Source organism: Acomys russatus, chromosome 16 (assembly GCF_903995435.1).
Source record: "Acomys russatus chromosome 16, mAcoRus1.1, whole genome shotgun sequence".
Lineage (NCBI taxonomy): Eukaryota > Metazoa > Chordata > Mammalia > Rodentia > Muridae > Acomys > Acomys russatus.
In genome coordinates this window covers 23,722,060-23,741,530 of record NC_067152.1, presented here as the reverse complement: position 1 = coordinate 23,741,530, position 19,471 = coordinate 23,722,060, and the positions used below count along the sequence as shown (strand labels likewise).

Sequence of the window (19,471 nt, the reverse complement as noted above, 5' to 3'; positions counted from 1 at the left end):
TTTCACAAAGTAGGCACAGAGAAGTTAGGAGGCTAACAGGAAGATGGAGAAGTGGAGGCAAAGCTGTTCCTTTTCTTCTCCCTGCCTGTTACCCCACCCCCACCCGACTCCACCCCCACCCCACCCCACTCCCACTCCCACCTCACCCCACCCGCAACCCCAGCTCCCAGCCCCATGCTGCTGTGCCTGTTCATCCTGTGGGTGGGGTCAGGAGAGGAACCCTCTGTGACTCTCCAGCTCGGTCACAGTCCCGCAGTGTAGCCCAAAGGATGTGGCTTCATCCCGGGGCCTCCGTTTACTCTTCTGTAAGGAGGTGTCGTTATGGCTCTGAGGTTGAGTGACAGCTGGAGCAGAGGAGTCATAACTCCGGGCAACTGCGTTCTCGGGGTGCTCCGGGCTTTAGTGTCATATCTGAGAAGTGGGGCTAGGAAGAGCCACCATTTGTGGCTGTGGAACAGGACTCATTAGTTCCTGAACTGCCACAGTCTGCTCACAGGCTGGTTCTGGCTTTCCTGGGCGCTCTGACCTGCCTTTGCCATTCCCCCATCTCAACACCGCTAAGCAGCCCAGTGACAGAGGTGCGGGCATCAGGGACACACTGCCAGGACACGCAGATAGCCCTTTATTATGTCCATTGCAGTCGCTGCCAAGAGGCCAAGTCGGGCAGAGGGGTGGAGGGAGACACCACATGGACCCCTCTGTGGTTGCTATGGGGCCCCAGACGGGATTTGCCCATCTCCCCTAATGGAGCTAAAGGTAGAGGGAGGAGGGGGATAGAGAGAGAACAATCTGTCCCCTCCCTTCCCCTCTTTTCTCTCTGGAGCAGATGTGGGGTGTATGTGTGTGTGTTTGGGGGGGTGTGTGTGTCTGCATACTGGACCAGACGTAGAGAAAAGAGTAGCATGCCAGGATTAAGAGGTTTTGTGGGAAACACACTGAGTGAGGCGGGGCAGGACCCTCATACCTATATCCAGAAGCTAATTGATGGGGTCAAGAAGGGACACACACACACACACACACATCAAAAAACAAACAAACACAAGACTAGATGGCACTAATGTGAGAGAGAGGACAAACGGAGGGAGGGAAGGAGGGCGCGTGAGAGGGAGGAGAGAAGTGTGGGGACAGACTACATACCAGCCTCTGCCTGCATCTCATTCTGAGCTACCCAAACTCTAGGCAGCCTGGACTCCAGGGGTCTGAGAGTTGCAGCATGGGCACCAGGGCAGCGGTCACGGCCACACCCTCTCTTGTTTGGGGGCTTCTGAGTTACTGTTTCTTGTGCAGTTGGGCTCTGAGGAGCCAAAGGCCCTTGCGTTCACTGCCTCCGCTTCCCCCGCAAGCCAAGCCAGGATCTGGGACCATGTGGAGACCCCCAAAGGGGGCTGAAGCAGCCCTGGCTTTTCTCTACTCTGGAGATGTCCAACAGCTCTCGGGAGCTAACTGCAGTGAGAGTTACGAAGTCCTCGGGGCAGAAGGCAGAGCAGGCATGCCCCCAGTCCTCCAGAGAGCGGCGGGCACCCTGGCCCAGGCCGCCAATTTCCTCAACATGCTCCTACAAGCCAATGACATCCGGGAGTCAAGCGTGGAGGAGGACGTGGAGTGGTATCAGGCCCTTGTGCGCAGCGTGGCAGAGGGGGACCCAAAAGCCTACAGGGCTCTGCTGACCTTTAACCCTCCACCAGGGGCCAGCCACCTTCAGCTGGCCCTGCAGGCCACTCGGATGGGGGATGAGACCATCCTTCAGGACCTGTCTGGGAACACGGTACAGGAAGAGAATCCAGAAGAAGACCCGGATGGCCCCGACCTGCAGAAGCGTGTACTGACCAATGACCTAAGGAGTCTCGACAGTCCCAAGTGGCAACGGGCAGATGGATACGTGGGGGACATACGGCAGGTGAAGCTGTCTCCTCCCTTCCTGGAATGCCATGACGGCCGGCTCCGTCCTGGCTGGCTAGTCACAGTCTCTGCCACCTTCTATGGACTCAAGCCGGACCTCACCCCAGAGGTCAGGTAAGTGGGTCTGGGAAGGAGCTGATGGGTTTGTGAGGATGAGGGGGACACAAGTCTACTGCACTATGTATAGGCCACTTGGCAAGAACATGTGTGTGTCTAGGGGGCACAGATGTGTGTGTGTGTGTGTGTGTGTGTGTGTGTGTGTGTGTGTGTGCATTCAACTGTGTATATTTACAGCTGGCACTAGAAATCTATAACTACCTATTATCGTTCTCAGGTGTGAGTGTGCATGTTGTGTGCATGAACCAGTCAGTTCGTACATATTCACTTGCACGTCTATTGGTTTTGTTTTTGCTCTCTCTGTCTCTGTCTCTCTCTCTCTGTGTTTTTGTTTCACTTTGTTTTCTAAAGAGACAGTTTCTCATGTTGCCAAGGCTGACATGTAATCCTGATCCTCCTGCCTCCTCTCTCCAAGTGCTAGGATTACAGGTATGTGCCTGTGGATCTGTTGGTGTTGTTTATATGTTAAGCAGAATAAGTATGTCTGTGAGCATGCGCACATGCAGTTAGGTCCACATGCATCTGTGCATGGGTGGGTGGGTTTGCGCGCAGATGGGTCAGTACAGGCAAGAACAGGTCTTGGTTCTCAGGTCTGAGAGAGAGACTGGAGAGGTAGGAGAGTTGACAGTAATAAGCCATGTTCCTGGCTTCCCAGGAGAAGAAAAAAATCCTGGACAGGGGCTTGGAACCAACGCCCTCTCTTCCTGTCCAGGAGTTGTCTCAGTCCCCAGTGTCATTGCCAATGACCAGACTCTTGGTCGAGCAGGCCCCATTATTCTGTATGCTGCCCCAGTAATTTGTGATACTCCTCAGAGAAGTGACTCTGCCTTCAGCTAGAGTAAAGGGCCCAGGGCCTGTGGGGAGCGGGCGGCAAAGGAGCACAGCATGGCCAGGCATGCAGCTCTCTGCCCCCATGCGTTGTTCCCAGCAGGGCTCCCCTCCTGTAAGCAGGCATCCTGGCTCCTGGCCAGAGCTCTCCCAATTAAGTCCCAACAGGGTTTATCCAGTCCAGGGCTCCTTTGCTGCGATTAGTTCAGACCTGGCTTGGGCAGAGTAAAAGGGGTGGTAAATAGCTGAACTGCATATGTTGTGTGTGTAGATGCCATGGGCAAGTGTGAAGATTCCCTTCCTAGTGATCATTGGAGCCCTGGCTCCTGCGTATTTTGACAGGCCTTTTCCCACTACCCACTGATGAAAAGCAGAAAAGCCCAAGATGCCAAAGAGTGGAGAAGTGGGGAAGAGAACCTGGTGGGAGGGGGACTGTTGCCACAGAGACTGGGTTAATGTCACTGGAGATCTGCATTGTGTGTGTGCCCTTCTGGCCCTGGGCTAAAGTGTGCAAAGACCGCACTGCCCCATAATCTAGTGATTGCCTTAGCATCCTCACTGTGCCCCTAACTGCTCATTCGCTGCCCTAGGGGGCAGGTGCAGATGGACATCGACCTCCAAAGTGTGGACATCAATCAGTGCGCGAGCGGTCCAGGCTGGTACTCTAACACACACCTGTGTGATCTCAACAGCACTCAGGCAAGGAGGATGCGTCCACAGAGTCCCTTTTCCCATCACTTCCCCCACCCAGCTCCCGTGAACAGCTGACACCCTGACATCTTGGGGTTGGCAGAGGTGGAATAGCAGGCTTTTGTAAGGGGGGGAGGGGGCAGTGTACAGCCTACTCTATCTATATCTTCCCCCTCTCCCCCAAAAAAACTACTTCTCGTGCCTGTGAAACCTCAGTGGACCTCCCTGTTTGCCCTCCACTCTGGTACTCGGCACCCCAGGATTCCCCTTTAGGGAAACTTCTGAGTTTTCCCTAAGCCACATGCTTCACATTGGCACAGCTCTTGAGTGTCTCATGGGAGAGAGGACGCTCCTTGGGTACTCACCGAAGTAAATAGAACTGCTGGTGGGTGTAAGAGGGGTCTAGCCAAAGCTTGAACCAGTCTGGGACTGGTGAAGGTGACAAACTCCAAGCCACGCGCAGGATCAATGCCCTTTCACAGACATTTGTTCTTAGCCAGTGACCTCAGCCATGTGCTTAGCTTCCCTGTCCATCTCTGAGGCCATGGGCTGTCCCCTTGCTGAACAGACAGCCATAGGAGGGAGCAGAATAAAGAAGTGGCCTTGGCGTCCCACCAGCATGGCCTTAGGCTGAGGAAAGTAGTCCCGTGTTAAAGCCAGATAGGTCCTGATGGGGATCTTTTTTGTTGTTGTTGTTGTTTGGGTTTTTTGTTTTGTTTTGTTTTGTTTTTTTGTTTTTCGAGACAGGGTTTCTCTGTGTAGCCTTGGCTGTCCTGGACTCCCTTTGTAGACCAGGCTGGCCTCGAACTCACAGCGATCCGCCTGCCTCTGCCTCCCGAGTGCTGGAACTAAAGGTGTGCGCCACCACGCCTGGCTACGGGGGGGGGGGGGGGTCTTTTAAACTTACCTGTCTTAGTTAGGGTTACTGTTGTACATGAACATGTTACCATGAACAAAAGGCCCGGGGGAGGAAAGGGTTTGGTTCACTCACAGCTTCATGTAACTGTGTTCGTCATCAAAAGCAATGAGGACAGGAACCTGGAGGCAGAAGCTGATGCAGAGGCCATGAAGGAGTGTTGCTTACTGGCTTGCTCATCATGGTTTGCTCAGCCTGCTTCCTTTCTTTTTTCTTTTTTCTTTTTCTTTTTCCAAGACAGAGTTTCTCTGTGTAGCCTTGGCCTCCAATTCACAGAGATCCACCTGCCTCTGCCTCCCAAGTGTTAGGATTAAAGGTGAGTGCCACCATGCCTGGCTAGCCTGTTTTCTTATAACACCCAGAACCACCAGCCCAGGGATGGCTCTTCCATATCAATCAGTAATTTAAATGTCCAACAGCTGGATTATTTTTTTTTTCTTTTTTGGTTTTTTGGGGCAGGCTTTCTCTGTGTAGTCTTGGCTGTCCTGGACTCATTTTTTTGTAGACCAGGCTGGTCTCGAAGTCACAGCAATCCATCTGCCTCTGCTTCCCAATTGTTAGGATTAAAGGCGTGTGCCACCATGCCTGGCTAAACAGCTGGATCTTATTTGTCTGTTTGTTTTTTTCTGTTTTTGTTTTTGTGAGACTGGGTTTCTCTGTGTACCCTTGGCTGTCCTGGACTCACTTTGTAGACCACGCTGGCCTCGAACTCACAGCGATCCTCCAGCTTCTGCCTCCCGAGTGCTGGGATTAAAGGCGTGCGCCACCACGGCTGGCTAACAGCTGGATCTTATGAAGCCATTTTTCTCATTTGGGCCTCCCTTCACTCCTGAAAACTCTAGCTTATGCCAAGATGACATAAAACTAGCCATCATGGCTGGGTGGTGCTGGTGCACGCCTTTAATCCCAGCACTCAGGAGGCAGAGGCCAGCGGATCTCTGAGTTCAAGGCCAGCCTGGTCTACAGAGTTCCAGGACAGCCAAGGCTACACAGAGAAACCCTGTCTCAAACACACACACAGACACACACACACACACAGACACACACACACACACAGACACACACACACACACACACCTAGCCATCACACCACCTATGTGCCAAGTGGGGCAGAACCCTTTGAAGCAGGGTGTAGGTACACAAGGTAGGACTGGGCACTGAGTTTTACCTTCACCTCCCCCAGTACCTAGCCCTAGCAACAACTGGGCACCAGGAAATGGGACACTAGGCTTCTGTTCCTGCCAGTCTGAATAAAAAGTTATGCATCCTGTACTCTTTTCTTGGATACTCCTTGAAATGACCTAACAGCAGGGAGTGGGAAGTTTCCAGAGGGGAGGGGGGCTGGGTAAGAAGCAGAGAAAGCTTCCCGTGAAATCCCTAATGTAAACCCAGAAGCCATGCATGGAGGGGGCTCTTCCCAGCAAGGAACATTTCCCAAGAAAAACATCATGCAAACAGATGTCATCTGTCACCCCCTACCCCCACAGTGTGTCCCTCTGGAGAGTCGAGGTTTTGTCCTTGGCCGCTATCTCTGCCGCTGCCGACCTGGATTCTACGGGACTAGTGGTTCTGGGGGTACGTAAGTGTGGAGTGGGCTAAGCAGAGGTTTTGCAAGCCAAGGTAAGTTGTGATGGAACATCTATAGAAGAAAGGTAGGTTGAAGGTGACCCTGGGAGGGAGGCAGGGTGGAGGGTGGGGTGGGGTGGGTGTGGGTGGGGGGTGTGGGTGTGGGTGGAGTGTGGGGAGGGTGGAGGTGGTCAACAGCAGAAAGTCAAACAGAGAGAGGTTGGGCATGGTGGTGCATGCCTGTAGTCTCAGCACTTGAAAGGCTGAGGCAGGAGGATTGCCATGAATTCAAGGCCAGTTTGGGCTACATACTGAGACCCTGTCTTAAGAGAAAAGCAGGAGTCGGGGCGGGGTGGGTTGGGGGAGAAAAGAGAAAGAGACAGAAAGATCAGCAGGGCTGTTCGTAGGTGTGTGCCTTCTGAGAATAAACCCAAACACGCAGGCCTGAGACGGTAGCCTCTGAGTGAGCCTCAGCCTGGCAGCAGCTCTTCCTGTTGCCCCTACATAGGGCGCACCCTTTCGCTTTTAGTCCTGGGGCATAAGCTACAGAAGAGCCTTTAGCTCTCAGGACCCAAGTCCAGAACCTCAGAAGTCTCTAGGCAAGTTCCCCTCCTCATATCCATCCTGTTCTTTGCAGGGTTAGAGGAGAGTGCAACCCACACCGCTGGGCAAATCGGGTCCCCACGAGGCAGCTTAGGGAAGCTGCTGCGGTGCCACCCGTGTCCTGAAGGCTGCACCAGCTGTCTGGATGCCACACCGTGCCTGGTGGAGGAGGCCCTGGCGCTGAGGACTGCAGTGCTGGCGTGCCAGGCCTGCTGCATGCTGGCTGTCTTCCTGAGTATGCTGGTCGCCTACCATTGCCGCAGGAGCAAGGCAAGGAGGCCCCACATCTCTCTTCTGTGCATGCACCCAACCCATCTCAGCTAGTGAGCTAAGTCCTGGGAGAGTGGGTATCCATCTTGCTTTTCTGCACCTGAATGTGTGACAGTAGGCAATGACTTTGCAACATGAAGGCACTGTATTTGATTCAACAAATACCAGTTGAATGCCTGCTCAGCGCCAACCACTACATAAGCACTCTTCAAGGAGAAGGAATCTGGGTCCCCCATGGCGTGGAGGAAGCGATGAGACAGGGGCAAGGATGGAGGTGGCTGTCGAGTGCTCCAGGAGCCCAGAGGGGATGGCATTGGAGAGAGTTTCTAGAAAATGTTATACCAGAGTCTGGCTTTTTATAGGGAAAAGAAGGGATCTTATTCTAGATCAAAGTGCAGTCTGAATCCAAGGCTTGGAGGAATGCCAGAGGTTCTTTTTCTAACTCCAGCAACCTTTGCTATGAACCCAGCCTGGCCCTTGGGGTGAGACTGGAGGCGTGGCTGTGAACAGAGGGTGGAGCTAGTGCTGAAGCGTGAAGACCAGGACCAGAGCTAGCCTCCAGACAGGCCTAGGCTGGGCTTGATGCTCTCATTACCTTTTCCCCTTGGGCTTACAGAGGATCCGGGCATCTGGAATCTTCCTGCTGGAAACCATCCTTTTTGGATCCTTACTTCTCTACTTTCCCGTGAGTCTGTACCTGGTAGCTGGCCTTACTTCCCCACCCCCAAAACTGTCACCGTCCTCCAGAATCCTTTGCTGCCTTCTTAGGAAGGTTTGGCGACTTTAAATTCCCCCTACCAAGCCGGGCGTGGTGGCGCATGCCTTTAATCCCAGCATCGGGAGGCAAAGGCAGGCGGATTGCTGTGAGTTCGAGGCCAGCCTGGTCTGCAAAGCTAGTCCATGACAGCCAAGGCTACACAGAAAGATACTGTCTCAAGGAAAGAAAAAAGAAAAAGAAAAGAAATGAAATAAATAAATTCCCCCTACCTATTCTCAGAAACAGCAGGCTGGCCTAGTGAGCTCTGGAGCCAGAGACCCAGGCTTAAAAGAGTTCTCTGACCTGCTGTGTGGTTTAGGACTAGGCGCCTACCCTTCCCAATACTTAAGCTGCAGCTCTACAAAAGGGCAGTGTGAGGCTGTGGAGATGCCGGGAGCATTGGTCATGTGACGCGGATCTAGAGTGGAGAGCAGCTGTTTCTGTCCCTTTGCCACCAGGTGTTCATTCTGTACTTCAAGCCCAGCGTATTCCGCTGCATCGCTCTGCGCTGGGTCCGGCTGCTGGGCTTTGCCGTCGTCTATGGGACCATTACCCTGAAGCTTCACAGGTACGGCCCTGACTTACCACCATCACTGCTCCGCTCCCCCCAGGCCACCCAGTTCATTCACACGGAGTGGGGGGGTGGGGAGCGGTGTTTCAAAGTCAGACCTTCTCCGGTACCCCACAACCAGCCACGATCTCTCAGCCTTTCCTGCTCCATGTAGCTTTTGGGAATAGTTCGAGAGGTAAACATGTTGGAGGGCTGGGAAGCAACGGACAGAATTCAGGGCTCTGGCCCCATCCTCGGTCCTCCTGAGTTTCCACATGTACCTTACTCCCCTCAGGGTGCTCCAGCTGTTTCTGTCTCGAACTGCCCAGCGGGCCCCACACCCAAGCAGCGGGCAGCTGCTGCAGCGGCTAGGGCAGCTCCTGCTACTGGTATTGGGTTTCCTGGTTGTGTGGACAGCCGGCGTCTTGGAGTCAGGCATGCAGGACACACCTCTGGTGACCCGAGGCCACACTCCCACTGGCCGCCACTTCTCCCTCTGTCACCATGACCACTGGGACTACATCATGGTTGTGGGTGAGCTGCTTCTGCTGAGTCCAGCTTCGGCTGGCTCCTGATTGGTCACCTCCAGGGTTTTCTTGCACTAGTGCCCCGGTGTCTGGGCTGCTCAGCACACTTGGTTTTGGAGAGGGTCAGCAGGCTGCTGGGGTAGTAAGGACTCTCTCTCTCTCTCTCTCTCTCTCTCTCTCTCTCTCTCTCTCTCTCTCTCTCTCTCTCTCCCTCCCTCCCTCCCTCCCTCCCTCCCTCCCTCCCTCCCTCTCTCTCTCTCTCTCTCCCTCTTTCTCCACAGCGGAAATGCTGCTGCTCTGTTCAGGCAGCTTCCTCTGCTATGCCACCCGGGCTGTCCCCTCAGCCTTCCATGAACCTCGCTACATGAGCATCGCCCTGCATAACGAGCTGCTTCTCTCCACTGCCTTCCACACAGCCCGGTAAGGGCTAACCCTCCTTCCTCAGACTCCTCCCACCCTGCCAATGCCTCCCACCTCCAGGGGAGGGGATCCAACTAACAGTGATCCTGGCCATGCTGCTCTGCCCAGCAGGACTCCACATATAACCTTCCTATAGCCAACACCCTATATTTTGTTCAAGAGAGATACTCAGGGCTGCAGAGATGGCTCAGTGGTTAAGAGCACCAGCTGCTCTTCCAAAGGTCCAGAGTCCAATTCCCAGAACCACGTGGTGGCTCACAACCATCTATAATGAGATCTGGTGCCCTCTTCTGGTGTACATGCAGGCAAAACACTGTGTATATATCATAAATAATAAATCTTGAGAGAGAGAGAGAGAGAGAGAGAGAGAGAGAGAGAGAGAGAGCCAATCCACAAGAAGAGGAAGTGTGTCTAATTCCTAATTCCATGTCTCAGTCTTAAGTGTTTTTTTCCCCCTCAAGCCCTCACTCCCTTGTTATTCCTTAACCTTCAGAGCAGCAGGCTAGCTGTGTGGTTGTGGGGACCTGGGCCTGTGGTAGAGGAAGAAGCAAGCCACAGGGTGACCCTAGCAGGGTCCTGAGCACAGCTCTATAACCAGGTAGACAGCGGCAGTGGGGTAAAATTACCTAGGAGGACTCCTTAGCAGAGGAAACCTTGAGATTACACCTGTAATCCCGAGAGGGATGGAAGGGTGCCTTGCTGGTGAGTACCAGGCTGGGCCTGGGGTGGAGAGCTAGTGAGGTGAGGCAGGCAGGCAGCTCACCCCTCACCCCTCCATCCCCACCCCTGCTGCACTGATGGCTGCCCCCCACTGCACTGATGGCTGCACCCCACTGCACTGACGGCTTCTCCCCACTGCACTGATGGCTGTCCCCCACTGCACTGATGGCTGCCCCCCACTGCCCTGATGGCTGCCCCCCACTGCACTGATGGCTGCCCCCAACTGCCCTGATGGCTGCCCCCCACTGCCCTGATGGCTGCCCCCCACTGCACTGATGGCTGCCCCCAACTGCCCTGATGGCTGCCCCCCACTGCCCTGATGGCTGCCCCCTACTGCACTGATAGCTGCTCCCACTGCACTGATGGCTGCCCCCCACCGCACTGATGGCTGCCCCCTACTGCACTGATGGTCACACTGTCCCCTCCGGCCCTCAGGTTTGTGCTGGTTCCTTCCCTGCACCCAGACTGGACCCTTCTCCTCTTCTTCCTCCACACGCACAGTACAGTCACGGCCACACTGGCTCTGATCTTCATCCCGAAGGTAAGGTCTGTCCCCTACTGCATGAGGTAGGCCCTCAGCCCCTTGGTAAAGAACACTGTGGGCCTGCCGCCTCAGCATCCTCTCCATAACAGGAAGAGCAATGAGCAACCAGGCAAGGACTTGGTAGAGAAAGGGAGCTAGTCCCTGCTTCCAGTTCCCATGCAAGCGTAAGCGTAAAGCTAGGGATGGAGGGAGAATAGTTGTTGTTCTTGTTGCTGCTTTGGTTTGGTTGTTGGTTGATTTTTTGAGACAGGGTTTCTCTATGTAGCCCTGGCTGTCTTGGAACTCACTCTGTAGACCAGGCTAGCCTCGAACTCACAGAGATCCACCTGCCTCTGACTTCAAAGTGCTGGGATTAAAGACATGTGCCAACATGCCTGGTATCCTTTTTTAAATTTTATTTTGTTTTTTATTTATTTTTTATTTATTTCTGTGTGTGTGTGTGTGTGTGTGTGTGTGTGTGTGTGTGTGTGTGTGTGTGTGTTTTCTGGTATCCTTTTAATCCATCTGGTAGACTCTGAAGATGTGGGGAGCAGTTCATAGAAGCGGGTTGGAGAGTGGAAGGCCATGCCTAAGGGACACTGTGCCTGTGTCACTGCTGAGGAAGAATGACAAGGAGTTAAATTCCCTGAAGCCTTGGTTTCCAAATCAGAGAAGGAGTAGGGTTGCAGGCTGATGAGGCGAAGGCAGAGCAGGTGAGGGACCGAGTGGACAGGGCACCATGGTGTCTCCTGTCCCCTCCACCCGTCTCGGCCAGTTCTGGAAGCCAGGGGCGCCTCCCCGGGAGGAGATCTTAGAGGAAGTGTACGAGGATGAGCTGGACCTGCAGCGCTCGGGCTCCTACCTCAACAGCAGCATCGCCTCAGCCTGGAGCGAGCGCAGCCTGGACCCGGGGGATATTCGGGTAGGTCTCCCTCTCCCACCTCAGTTCCTTTGATATCAGTTTTTTGTTTGGTTGGCTTGGATTTTCAAGACAGGGTTTCTTTTGTTGGCTTTTTGTTTTGTTTTATTTTGTTTTGTTTTTTTGTTTTGTTTTTCGAGACAGGATTTCTCTGTATAGCTTTGGCTGGCCTTGAACTCACAGTGATCTGTCTTGCCTCTGCCTCCTGAGTGCTGGGATTAAAGGCATAAGCCACCATACCTGGCTCACGACAGGGTTTCTTTTCTTTTCTTTTCTTTTTGGTTTTTTGAGACAGGGTTTCTTTGTGTAGCCTTGGCTGTCCTGGACTCACTTTGTAGACCAGGCTGTCCTCGAACTCACAGAGATCCACCTGCCTCTGCCTCCTGAGTGCTGGGATTAAAGACGTGCACCACCACCATGCCCGACCTAAGACAGGATTTCTTATGTGTAACAGAGCCCTGGCTATCCTAAACTTGCTATGTAGACCAGGCTGGCCTCGATGGTATTGAAACAAGCCCCTAAAACCCAGATGCCCAGTCTCTTGAGGCCCAGGGCCAGCCAAGAGTTCACTCTTAACCCCCCATGTTATCATGGGGTGGGGACAGACTAGCCAGGTTGAACGGCTGCTGGCCTCTAAACATCAGCTGTGGGGGCTAGGAAGTTTCAGCAGAGGAGCCTCCAGGATCCCCTTTCTTTCACTAGAATCAGGAGACCACGTGATCTCATAAACCCAACGCAAAGAAACCATCTTTGGGAAGCCACCCAGCAGCCTCTGCAGGTCTCCTTACGGCTTCCTCATCCTCTGCGTCCTGCCTAATCTGCCTTTGTGCTCCACAGCCACGCCACCTCTGCCCCTCACTTTTTAGAACACAGACCAATCCTTCACCCTTGCGCTGGCTTTGGGGAGAAAGTCAGAGCGTGAGAGTGTTCATTGACCCTGACATGTAACACCTCCTAGAATGTTCTAAGGAAGTGAACACTGGTCACATAGAAGATGTAGGGGCACCAGGAGGTGGTGGCACAGGCCTTTAATCCCAGTGCTTGAGAAGCAGAGCAGGTGGATCTGTGAGTTCGAGGCCAGCCTGGTCTATAGAGTAAGTTCCAGAACAGCCAGGGCTACACAGAGAAACCCTGTCTCAGAAACAAACAAACAAACAAAGATACAAAGGCACAGAGAGGTCAATAAGATAACTTTGAGGCATGGAGAGATGGCTCAGAGGTTAAGAGCACTGTCTGTTCTTCCTAAAGGTCCTGAATTCAATTCCCAGCAACCACTTGGTGCCTCACAACCATCCATAATGAGATCTGGTGCCCTCTTCTGGCATACAGACACACAGGCAGGGAAAATACTGTATAAATAATAAATAAATCTTTTAAAAAATAGCTTTGAAGCTGGGCGTAGTGGTGCATGCCTTTAATCCCAGCACTTGGGAGGCAGAGGCAGGTGGATCTTTGTGAGTTCAAGGCCAGCCTGGTCTACAAAGCAAATCTAGGACAGCCAAGGCTACACAGAAAAACCCTGTCTCAAAAAACAACAACAAAAACAAACAAACAAAAAATCTTTGAAGCCAGGTGTGGTAGTGCATGCCTTTAATCCCAGCACTCAGGAGGCAGAGGCAGGCGGATCTCTGTGAGTTCAAGGCCAGCCTGGTCTACAGATCGAGTCCAGGACAGCCAAGGCTACACAGAGAAACCCTGTCTCAAAAAAACAAAGACAAAAAAAACACAAACCTTTGAGATACACATGGGTCTCATACCTAGTCCCGCCTCCCAATGCTGGTCCATTTCCCATGAGATCACAGTGCCCTCAAAGAAGTGAGGGCTCTCTAAACCCTCAGGGCTGCCTGGAACCAGCTCAGAACCAGCTTGGCTCTGGCCTTGAGGAACAGAGTCATGACTTCTGAATTTTAGAAACAAGAAAGGGACACAGCTCATTGGAGAGGTGATTCCTCCAGGAAAAAAAAAAAAGTTTAAACAAGGACCGAGGAGGACAGCAGCATGTTGGTGGGGGAAGCGGGGGGGGGGGGGGGCTCAGCCGTCTCAGAGGTGACTCTGCTGCTTCCCCCCTCCCCCCACTTCCTTGTAGGATGAATTAAAGAAGCTCTACGCCCAGCTAGAGGTCCGAAAGACCAAGGAGATGACTGCTAACAACCCCCACCTGCCCAAGAAGCGGGCCAGCTCACGCCAGGGCCTGGGCCGCTCTTTCATAAGGTACCTGGCTGAGTTCCCAGAGGCCCTGGCTAGGCAACACTCTCGAGACTCAGGCTCTGCAGGCCTCAGCAGCCTGCCAGGCTCTTCTCGAAGGAGGCTCCTCAGCTCCAGCCTTCAAGAAACTGAGAAGCCGCCAGCCCTGCGCAAGACCCGCAGTACCTATGACCACCACAGGGAACACACCACACCTCCCTTTGAATCCACGCTGAGGAGGACCCTGTCCAGGAAGTCCTCGCCAGCAGAGATCCAAGAGTCGGTAGAGGGGCCCCCAGCCCTGGCCTTCAAGTCGGCCAGTGTTCACAACCTGACAGTGGAAGAGAGGCTCCCTAGAGCTAGGCCTGTCTCACTACAGAAGTCACTCAGTGTCGTGGCTGGCTCCAGGGAAAGAGCCCTGCTTGTGGCCAGTCAGGCCTACCTGGAGGAAACCTACAGGCAGGCAAAAGAGAGAGAGGAGAGAAAGAAGGCTGAGGTAGCCATGGTGAGCCCCGTGCGGAGGCCATCAACCAGGAGGCTGGAGCGGCCTCTAAGGGCTCCTCTGTCAGCCCCACCTTCCCCTGTCAAGAGCAGCAGCATGGACAGCTCTCATACCCCTGGGAGGCCTCCTGAGGAGGCTGGGAGAAGGCTGCCTCACCCTCCCATCCGGCACCAGGTCTCCACACCCATTTTGGCCCTGTCTGGTGCCTGTCTGGGCGAGGCAAGAATGCTGTCTCCCACCCCAACCTCTACACTGGCTCCCACACCAACCTCTACACTGGCTCCCATTCTGTTGCCAGCCCTGGCCCCGACTCCCACCCCTGTCCTGGCACCAGTCCCAAAGCCCCCCCAGAGCCCCACCCTTCTCACCTTCATCTGCCCCTGGGAGAATGCAGAACTGCCAGGCAAGAAAGAAAACATGGTCCAGGAAGGCCCCACAGGGCCAGAGCGAAGCAGCCACTCACCTGCCTCAGCTCGTACCAAGATCTGGAGGGCCCTCTCTGTGGCAGTGGAGAAAAGAGGAACAGGGGAGAGTGAGACGCTCACAGAGGGTGGTCACGTCCAGGGGGAAGGCGACAATATGGAGGAGGACAAGGCCAAGGTCTTCTCAAAATCCCACAGCCTCAAGACTCCTCTGCAGCAGGGCTCCGTGCGCAGCCTAGGCCTGGCCATCAAAGCTCTGACCCGGTCCAGGAGCAGCTACAAAGCGAAGGAGGGTGGAGAGGGTGGCCCTGAGACTGAGAAGGGAAAGCCTGCAGACACAAGCGCGGGGGCTCCACCCCGATCTCCCAGGCCAGGCCGGCCCAAAGCAGTGAGCAAACAGGCTGCCCTCACCCCCTGTGAGGATGAAGAGACCCTCCAGAACCAACAGAATGCTCACACCAGTAGAATGCTCCATGCTGGTCAGAAGGAAGGGAGCAGAGAGCAAGATGAGAGAAACAAGAGAGCACCCCAGGGTGTGGGGGAGCGGAAAGCTGAGAAAACTGGCAAAACCGCGCTTGCCACACTGAGGCAAGTTTTCGGAGACAAAAATGCTGAACAAGCAAAGGAATGCCCTGTGGAATACCAAGAGGTGTCCAACAGTGCCCTCCAACCCCTAGGCAGTGCTGACCACAGTGTGGCAGAGGTATGCCCCTGGGAAGTAACTGAATCAGGAATGTGCCAGCCAGAGAGTACCAACAAGACCAAAATGTCCTCCTTGGAGGGGACAGAAGGAGGCCTCGAGAAGAAGCAACCAACAAGACAAGTTCCAAGTAGCTCCTGGGAAAGGAAGGAGAAAGCCCCGGAGGAATCAGAGCCCAAAGGTGAGGGTGCAATTACTCGAAAAAAGCCAGAGAGGCTGGTCCGGAGCCAGGAGGTGGTGTGTCCTTGGGAAAGTGCCAACCCTGGAGGTCTGTCTCCTCAGTTGGCCCATCAGGACTCTGACAGAACCCAAGGCAGATCTGTGGTGGGCAGTACAGAAGTGAGGGACGGGGGAAAGCATCCAGAAGCTCATCCACCCGATGTTGTCAAGGCAGAGCTGTGCCCGTGGGAGATGAGTGACGTCAGTGAGGGGACGGTGGCACCGACAGTACAGAAACTCCCTGAAGAAAGGCCGAAATCCCCCAAGAAGGCAACGTTCTGGAGAGAACAGAATCTAGGTAGAGACCTAGTGTCTCTTTGTCCATGGGAAAGCACTGATTTTCGGGGTCCCTCAGCAGTCTCACTTCCAGACCCAGGAAGCTCAGGGAGTTTTGGCAGTGTCAAGGCAGAGGTATGCCCATGGGAGGCAGGAGATATATCTCATGATAAGAAAGCTGAGGTCTGTCCCTGGGAGCTGGGTGATGAGCTAGCAGGGACGGAAATACCGAATCAGGGGGCAGATGGGAAATCTCTCCCAGGAAAGGAGACCTCCGCCTCCAGAAATGGATGCTGCTCCGTAGGGTCGGGGGAGCAAACTGTGAGGGCAACGCCCACAAGTGGTCAAGGGCAGGAGTCAGTGTGCCCCTGGGAGGACGCAGTTCCTGGGCAGACCATCTCATATCCGGGTGACTCCTCATCCAAGGCTGCTGGGAAATTCCCAAGCAATGGGGGCAGCCAGGCACTGCAAGTGTGTCCTTCGGACGTGCTCAAGCCAGAGGAAAAGCAGGCAACGCCTTCAACAGCAGAAATCTGTCCCTGGGAAGTAGGCGGAAGAACAGATACCAGGACATCAGAACACATCCCAGAAGAAGGAGACTTCCAGGAAGATGAGAAAATACCCCAAAAAGTGAGAATCCAAGCATGGGAAAAGGCTGAGGGGCGGATCCAAAAGCAGGAAGCAGTCTGCCCTTGGGAAAGCATGGACCATGGTAGCACCCCGCAAAAAGACACAGAGAAACCCCAAGCCGCTCTCCAGAGGCAAGGCAGTATGGGAAGCAAAGCTGCTGAGATCTGCCCGTGGGACTTGGAGGAAACCCTGACAGCTGAGAAGGCCAAGATCTGTCCCTGGGAAGTAGGTGCTGGAGAGGAAAAGATTGTGGTAGCTGAAGCCTCGGGAGTCGCTTCAAATGATACGGGTGAGACTTCTGTAGCTTCTGGACCCAGCCAGAGAGCTGTTTCTGCTCCAAAGAAGCCAGAGGGGCCAGGCTTAGAGGAAGAGGTTGTCTGTCCCTGGGACAGCTTCAGGCCAGGGGACTCCTCTCAGCGGCCAGACACTCCGCACACTGAGAAACTGAAAGAAGGACTCCAGAACCTGGACCGTGGGAGTTCCAGGCCAATAGAGGTGTGTCCCTGGGAAGTGGAGGAAGTTCCTACCAGTGAAAAAGCCAAGATCTGCCCCTGGGAAGTGAATGAAGAAAGCACAACTAAAGGACTGGTGCAAGAGACGAGGAGTCAGCCAGCAGAGCAAAGGAGGAAGACTCTGGAAAAGGCGGGACCCCACTTCCAAGAAGAAGGCACATCCAAAGGGGACGCAAAACTCCACCAGGAACAAGAAGAGGAAGCTATCTGCCCTTGGAAAGCTAAGGACTCTGCTCAGGTCTCCAAGGCCTCAGACTTGCCCAGCAGCACCAGTGGTCGAGCAGTAGAGGGACAGTCCTCAGAAGCAAGTGACGGGGCAACAGAGAAGAAAGACCTGAGACAAGACCTGAAAACGCGTTCTCTCCCAGAATACGCACCCCAAGAGAAAGCTCTAGCTTTAAAATCACAGTTCCCCGCTGACGAGGGAGGAGCAAGCGAGAAACAGCAGTCTGTCTGTCTGCCAGAAAGCCTGGTTTCGGCAGGCTCCTCCTCCCACTCACACAGCCAATGTGCAGACCAACCTAGCACCAGCACCCTGACACCGGTCAGTGCTGGGGATGGGGTAGCTGAGGTGTACCCAGGGGAAGCTCCTGATCCGAATAAACCTGACAACGACACCAAGGTTGAGATCTGTCCCTGGAAGGAGACTGGGAGAGTTATGGAGATGGAGGCATCAAGACAAGATGAAAAGGAGAAATCTCAAAAAGAAAAAGAAAGGGGCCCTGAAGAGCCAGAAGGCAAAGGTGTGGCCATCCAGAAAACACCACAGACCAGCAACTCTGGGAAGCAGGAAGCTATGTGTCCTGGGGAGAGTCAGGACTTTGGGGTGCAAGCGGCCACAGGTGCTTCTAATGGGAGCAAAGGCGATTCTGAGAAAGTGAGCTGTGTCGGGACCAGGGTGGCAAAACTGTGTCCCTGGGAAATGGAAGAGGTCCCCTCTGCTAAAGAAGTGGGGGTCTGCCCTTGGGAAACAAGGCCAGGAGCACATGGGGAGGGGCCACTGGACCGAGGGCAGAATGGAGAGTCACACGGGGCTGGAGGGGCAGCAGAGGCAGACTACCCCTCGGAAGGCGCAGCGTTAACAGGGCTGTTCCCCAAGGTAGACACTCTGGACACAGAGCACCCCAAGATCAGCCCCCATGGAGTGGGCAGCCCAGGGAAAAGGCTAGCGGAAGTCTGTCAATGGGAAGTCACAGACCCAGAAGGAAATAAAACCAAGGGCACCATGGCGGACATCTGTCCATGGGAGGATGCTAGAGCCGGACCTGATGACTCTGGCCTCCTGGCTTTACCAACAGCCCAGAGAGACATCACTGCTGCCCCTGAGAAATCACTTTGCCTCTCAGTACACAGACCTCTGGAGGGCTTTCTGCCAGAGAGCAAGAGCGCCCACCCAGAAGGGAGCAAGCTAGCCAGTGCTTTCCCTCTAGGAGGTGTCAAGGAACAAGACCCTTCGGGACTTGAGTCTGGAGCCAAACCAGCTCCAGAACCAAGTCTTGAAAAAGCAGAGGCTCTGAAGACTTTGTCCCTAATCGAAGGCCAAGGACAAATGGCTTGTGAAGCTGAAGCTGAGGAACAAAGCCCTCCACCTGCCTACCCCTGGGACTGTGAATGACAGCACCACTTCCCACGTCCCAGTGTCCCCAAAGAGCTGACTCGAAGACACTTGGCTACTGTACAAGGAACTGTACAGGAAGGGTGCAGAAGTCGATGGTGGTGGCGCATGCCTTCAATCCCAGCACTCGGGAGGCAGAGGCAGGCAGATCTCTGTGAGTCCGAGGCCAGCTTGGTCTACAAAGCGAGTCCAGGACAGCCAAGGCTACACAGAGACACCTTGTCTCAAAAAAACCAAACCAGAGGCGGGGAAGGGGGGAGAGGAAAGATAAATCAGAGGAAAACAAAGACAAAATTTGTGCCCGGAAAACATCTCACAGCCCTAGACCTGGTCCTTCTCCCCCCCGTCACGTCCCTTTCTCCGACACATGGCCCATGGAGCCCAGGCTGGGCTAAAACTCAATATGGAGCTGAGGCTGACCTTAACCTGATGGTTTTCCTGCATCCACTTCCTGAGTTCCAGGATTACAGGTGTGCATCACATCTCCCATTTACTCTGTGGTGGCAATTGAACCTAGAGCTTCCTACATGCTAGGCAAGCACTCTGTCACCTGAACCATATCCCCAGGCAGCCTTTGCCTTTCTGTGGGTATGTGTGGTACTGGAAACCGAACCCCAGTCTTCAGGAATACTAGGCAAGCACTCTCCCACTAAGCCACACCCTCAGCTCAAGGGCTTCCTCTTCTGACTTGACTCTCCTATCTCTGCTTTCTTAGTTCTCATATATGCCTGATTGTCGGCTGAATGGTAGCCAAAGTGACAGCAGAGAACAGAGAAAAGAAAGACACTCTCTCATGGTGTCGTCGTCGTCCCCCCCCCCTTCTGCCACCCCCACCAACGCACACACTGGACAAGGTGTTCTCTCTTCCAGATGTCCCCAGTAAGCAACCTACTGGCTTTTCCAGCCATCTTCCCATCTTCCTGACCCAGCTCCTGGCGTCTCCAGGCCTTACCTCACTGTCTCCTTCTCCTAGTCTTTCTATAGTCAGCAACAGAACCCTCCTCAGTAAATGCAACTGGAGCCAAGGGGAAACCTCTGGTTCTCAGGCAAGATCCACTTGGACTCACTTGGACTCTTTCCCAGAGGGGCCTGACAAAGAAGAGAGG

General features: G+C 54.2%; 1 protein-coding gene across 1 annotated transcript; it reads left to right on the top strand.

Moving 5' to 3' along the window:
* The first annotated feature begins 1,141 nt into the window (after positions 1 to 1,141).
* Positions 1,142 to 18,524, top strand: Gpr179 (G protein-coupled receptor 179). The gene is made up of 11 exons (XM_051158439.1): positions 1,142 to 2,013; positions 3,435 to 3,543; positions 5,938 to 6,025; positions 6,654 to 6,889; positions 7,506 to 7,574; positions 8,105 to 8,214; positions 8,492 to 8,730; positions 9,005 to 9,143; positions 10,299 to 10,404; positions 11,162 to 11,308; positions 13,392 to 18,524. Exons 1-11 carry the CDS (start codon positions 1,214 to 1,216, stop codon positions 18,363 to 18,365), a joined length of 7,017 nt encoding a protein of 2,338 aa, XP_051014396.1. The 5' UTR covers positions 1,142 to 1,213; the 3' UTR covers positions 18,366 to 18,524.
* The last annotated feature ends 947 nt before the right edge of the window (positions 18,525 to 19,471 follow it).

Coding starts and splice junctions, on each gene's coding strand:
- Gpr179 (XM_051158439.1), top strand. CDS start 1,214: ATGGGCACCAGGGCAGCGGTCACGGCCACACCCTCTCTTGTTTGGGGG. Junction 3,544..5,937: donor GTGATCTCAACAGCACTCAG/GCAAGGAGGATG, acceptor CTACCCCCACAG/TGTGTCCCTCTGGAGAGTCG. Junction 10,405..11,161: donor CTCTGATCTTCATCCCGAAG/GTAAGGTCTGTC, acceptor CGTCTCGGCCAG/TTCTGGAAGCCAGGGGCGCC.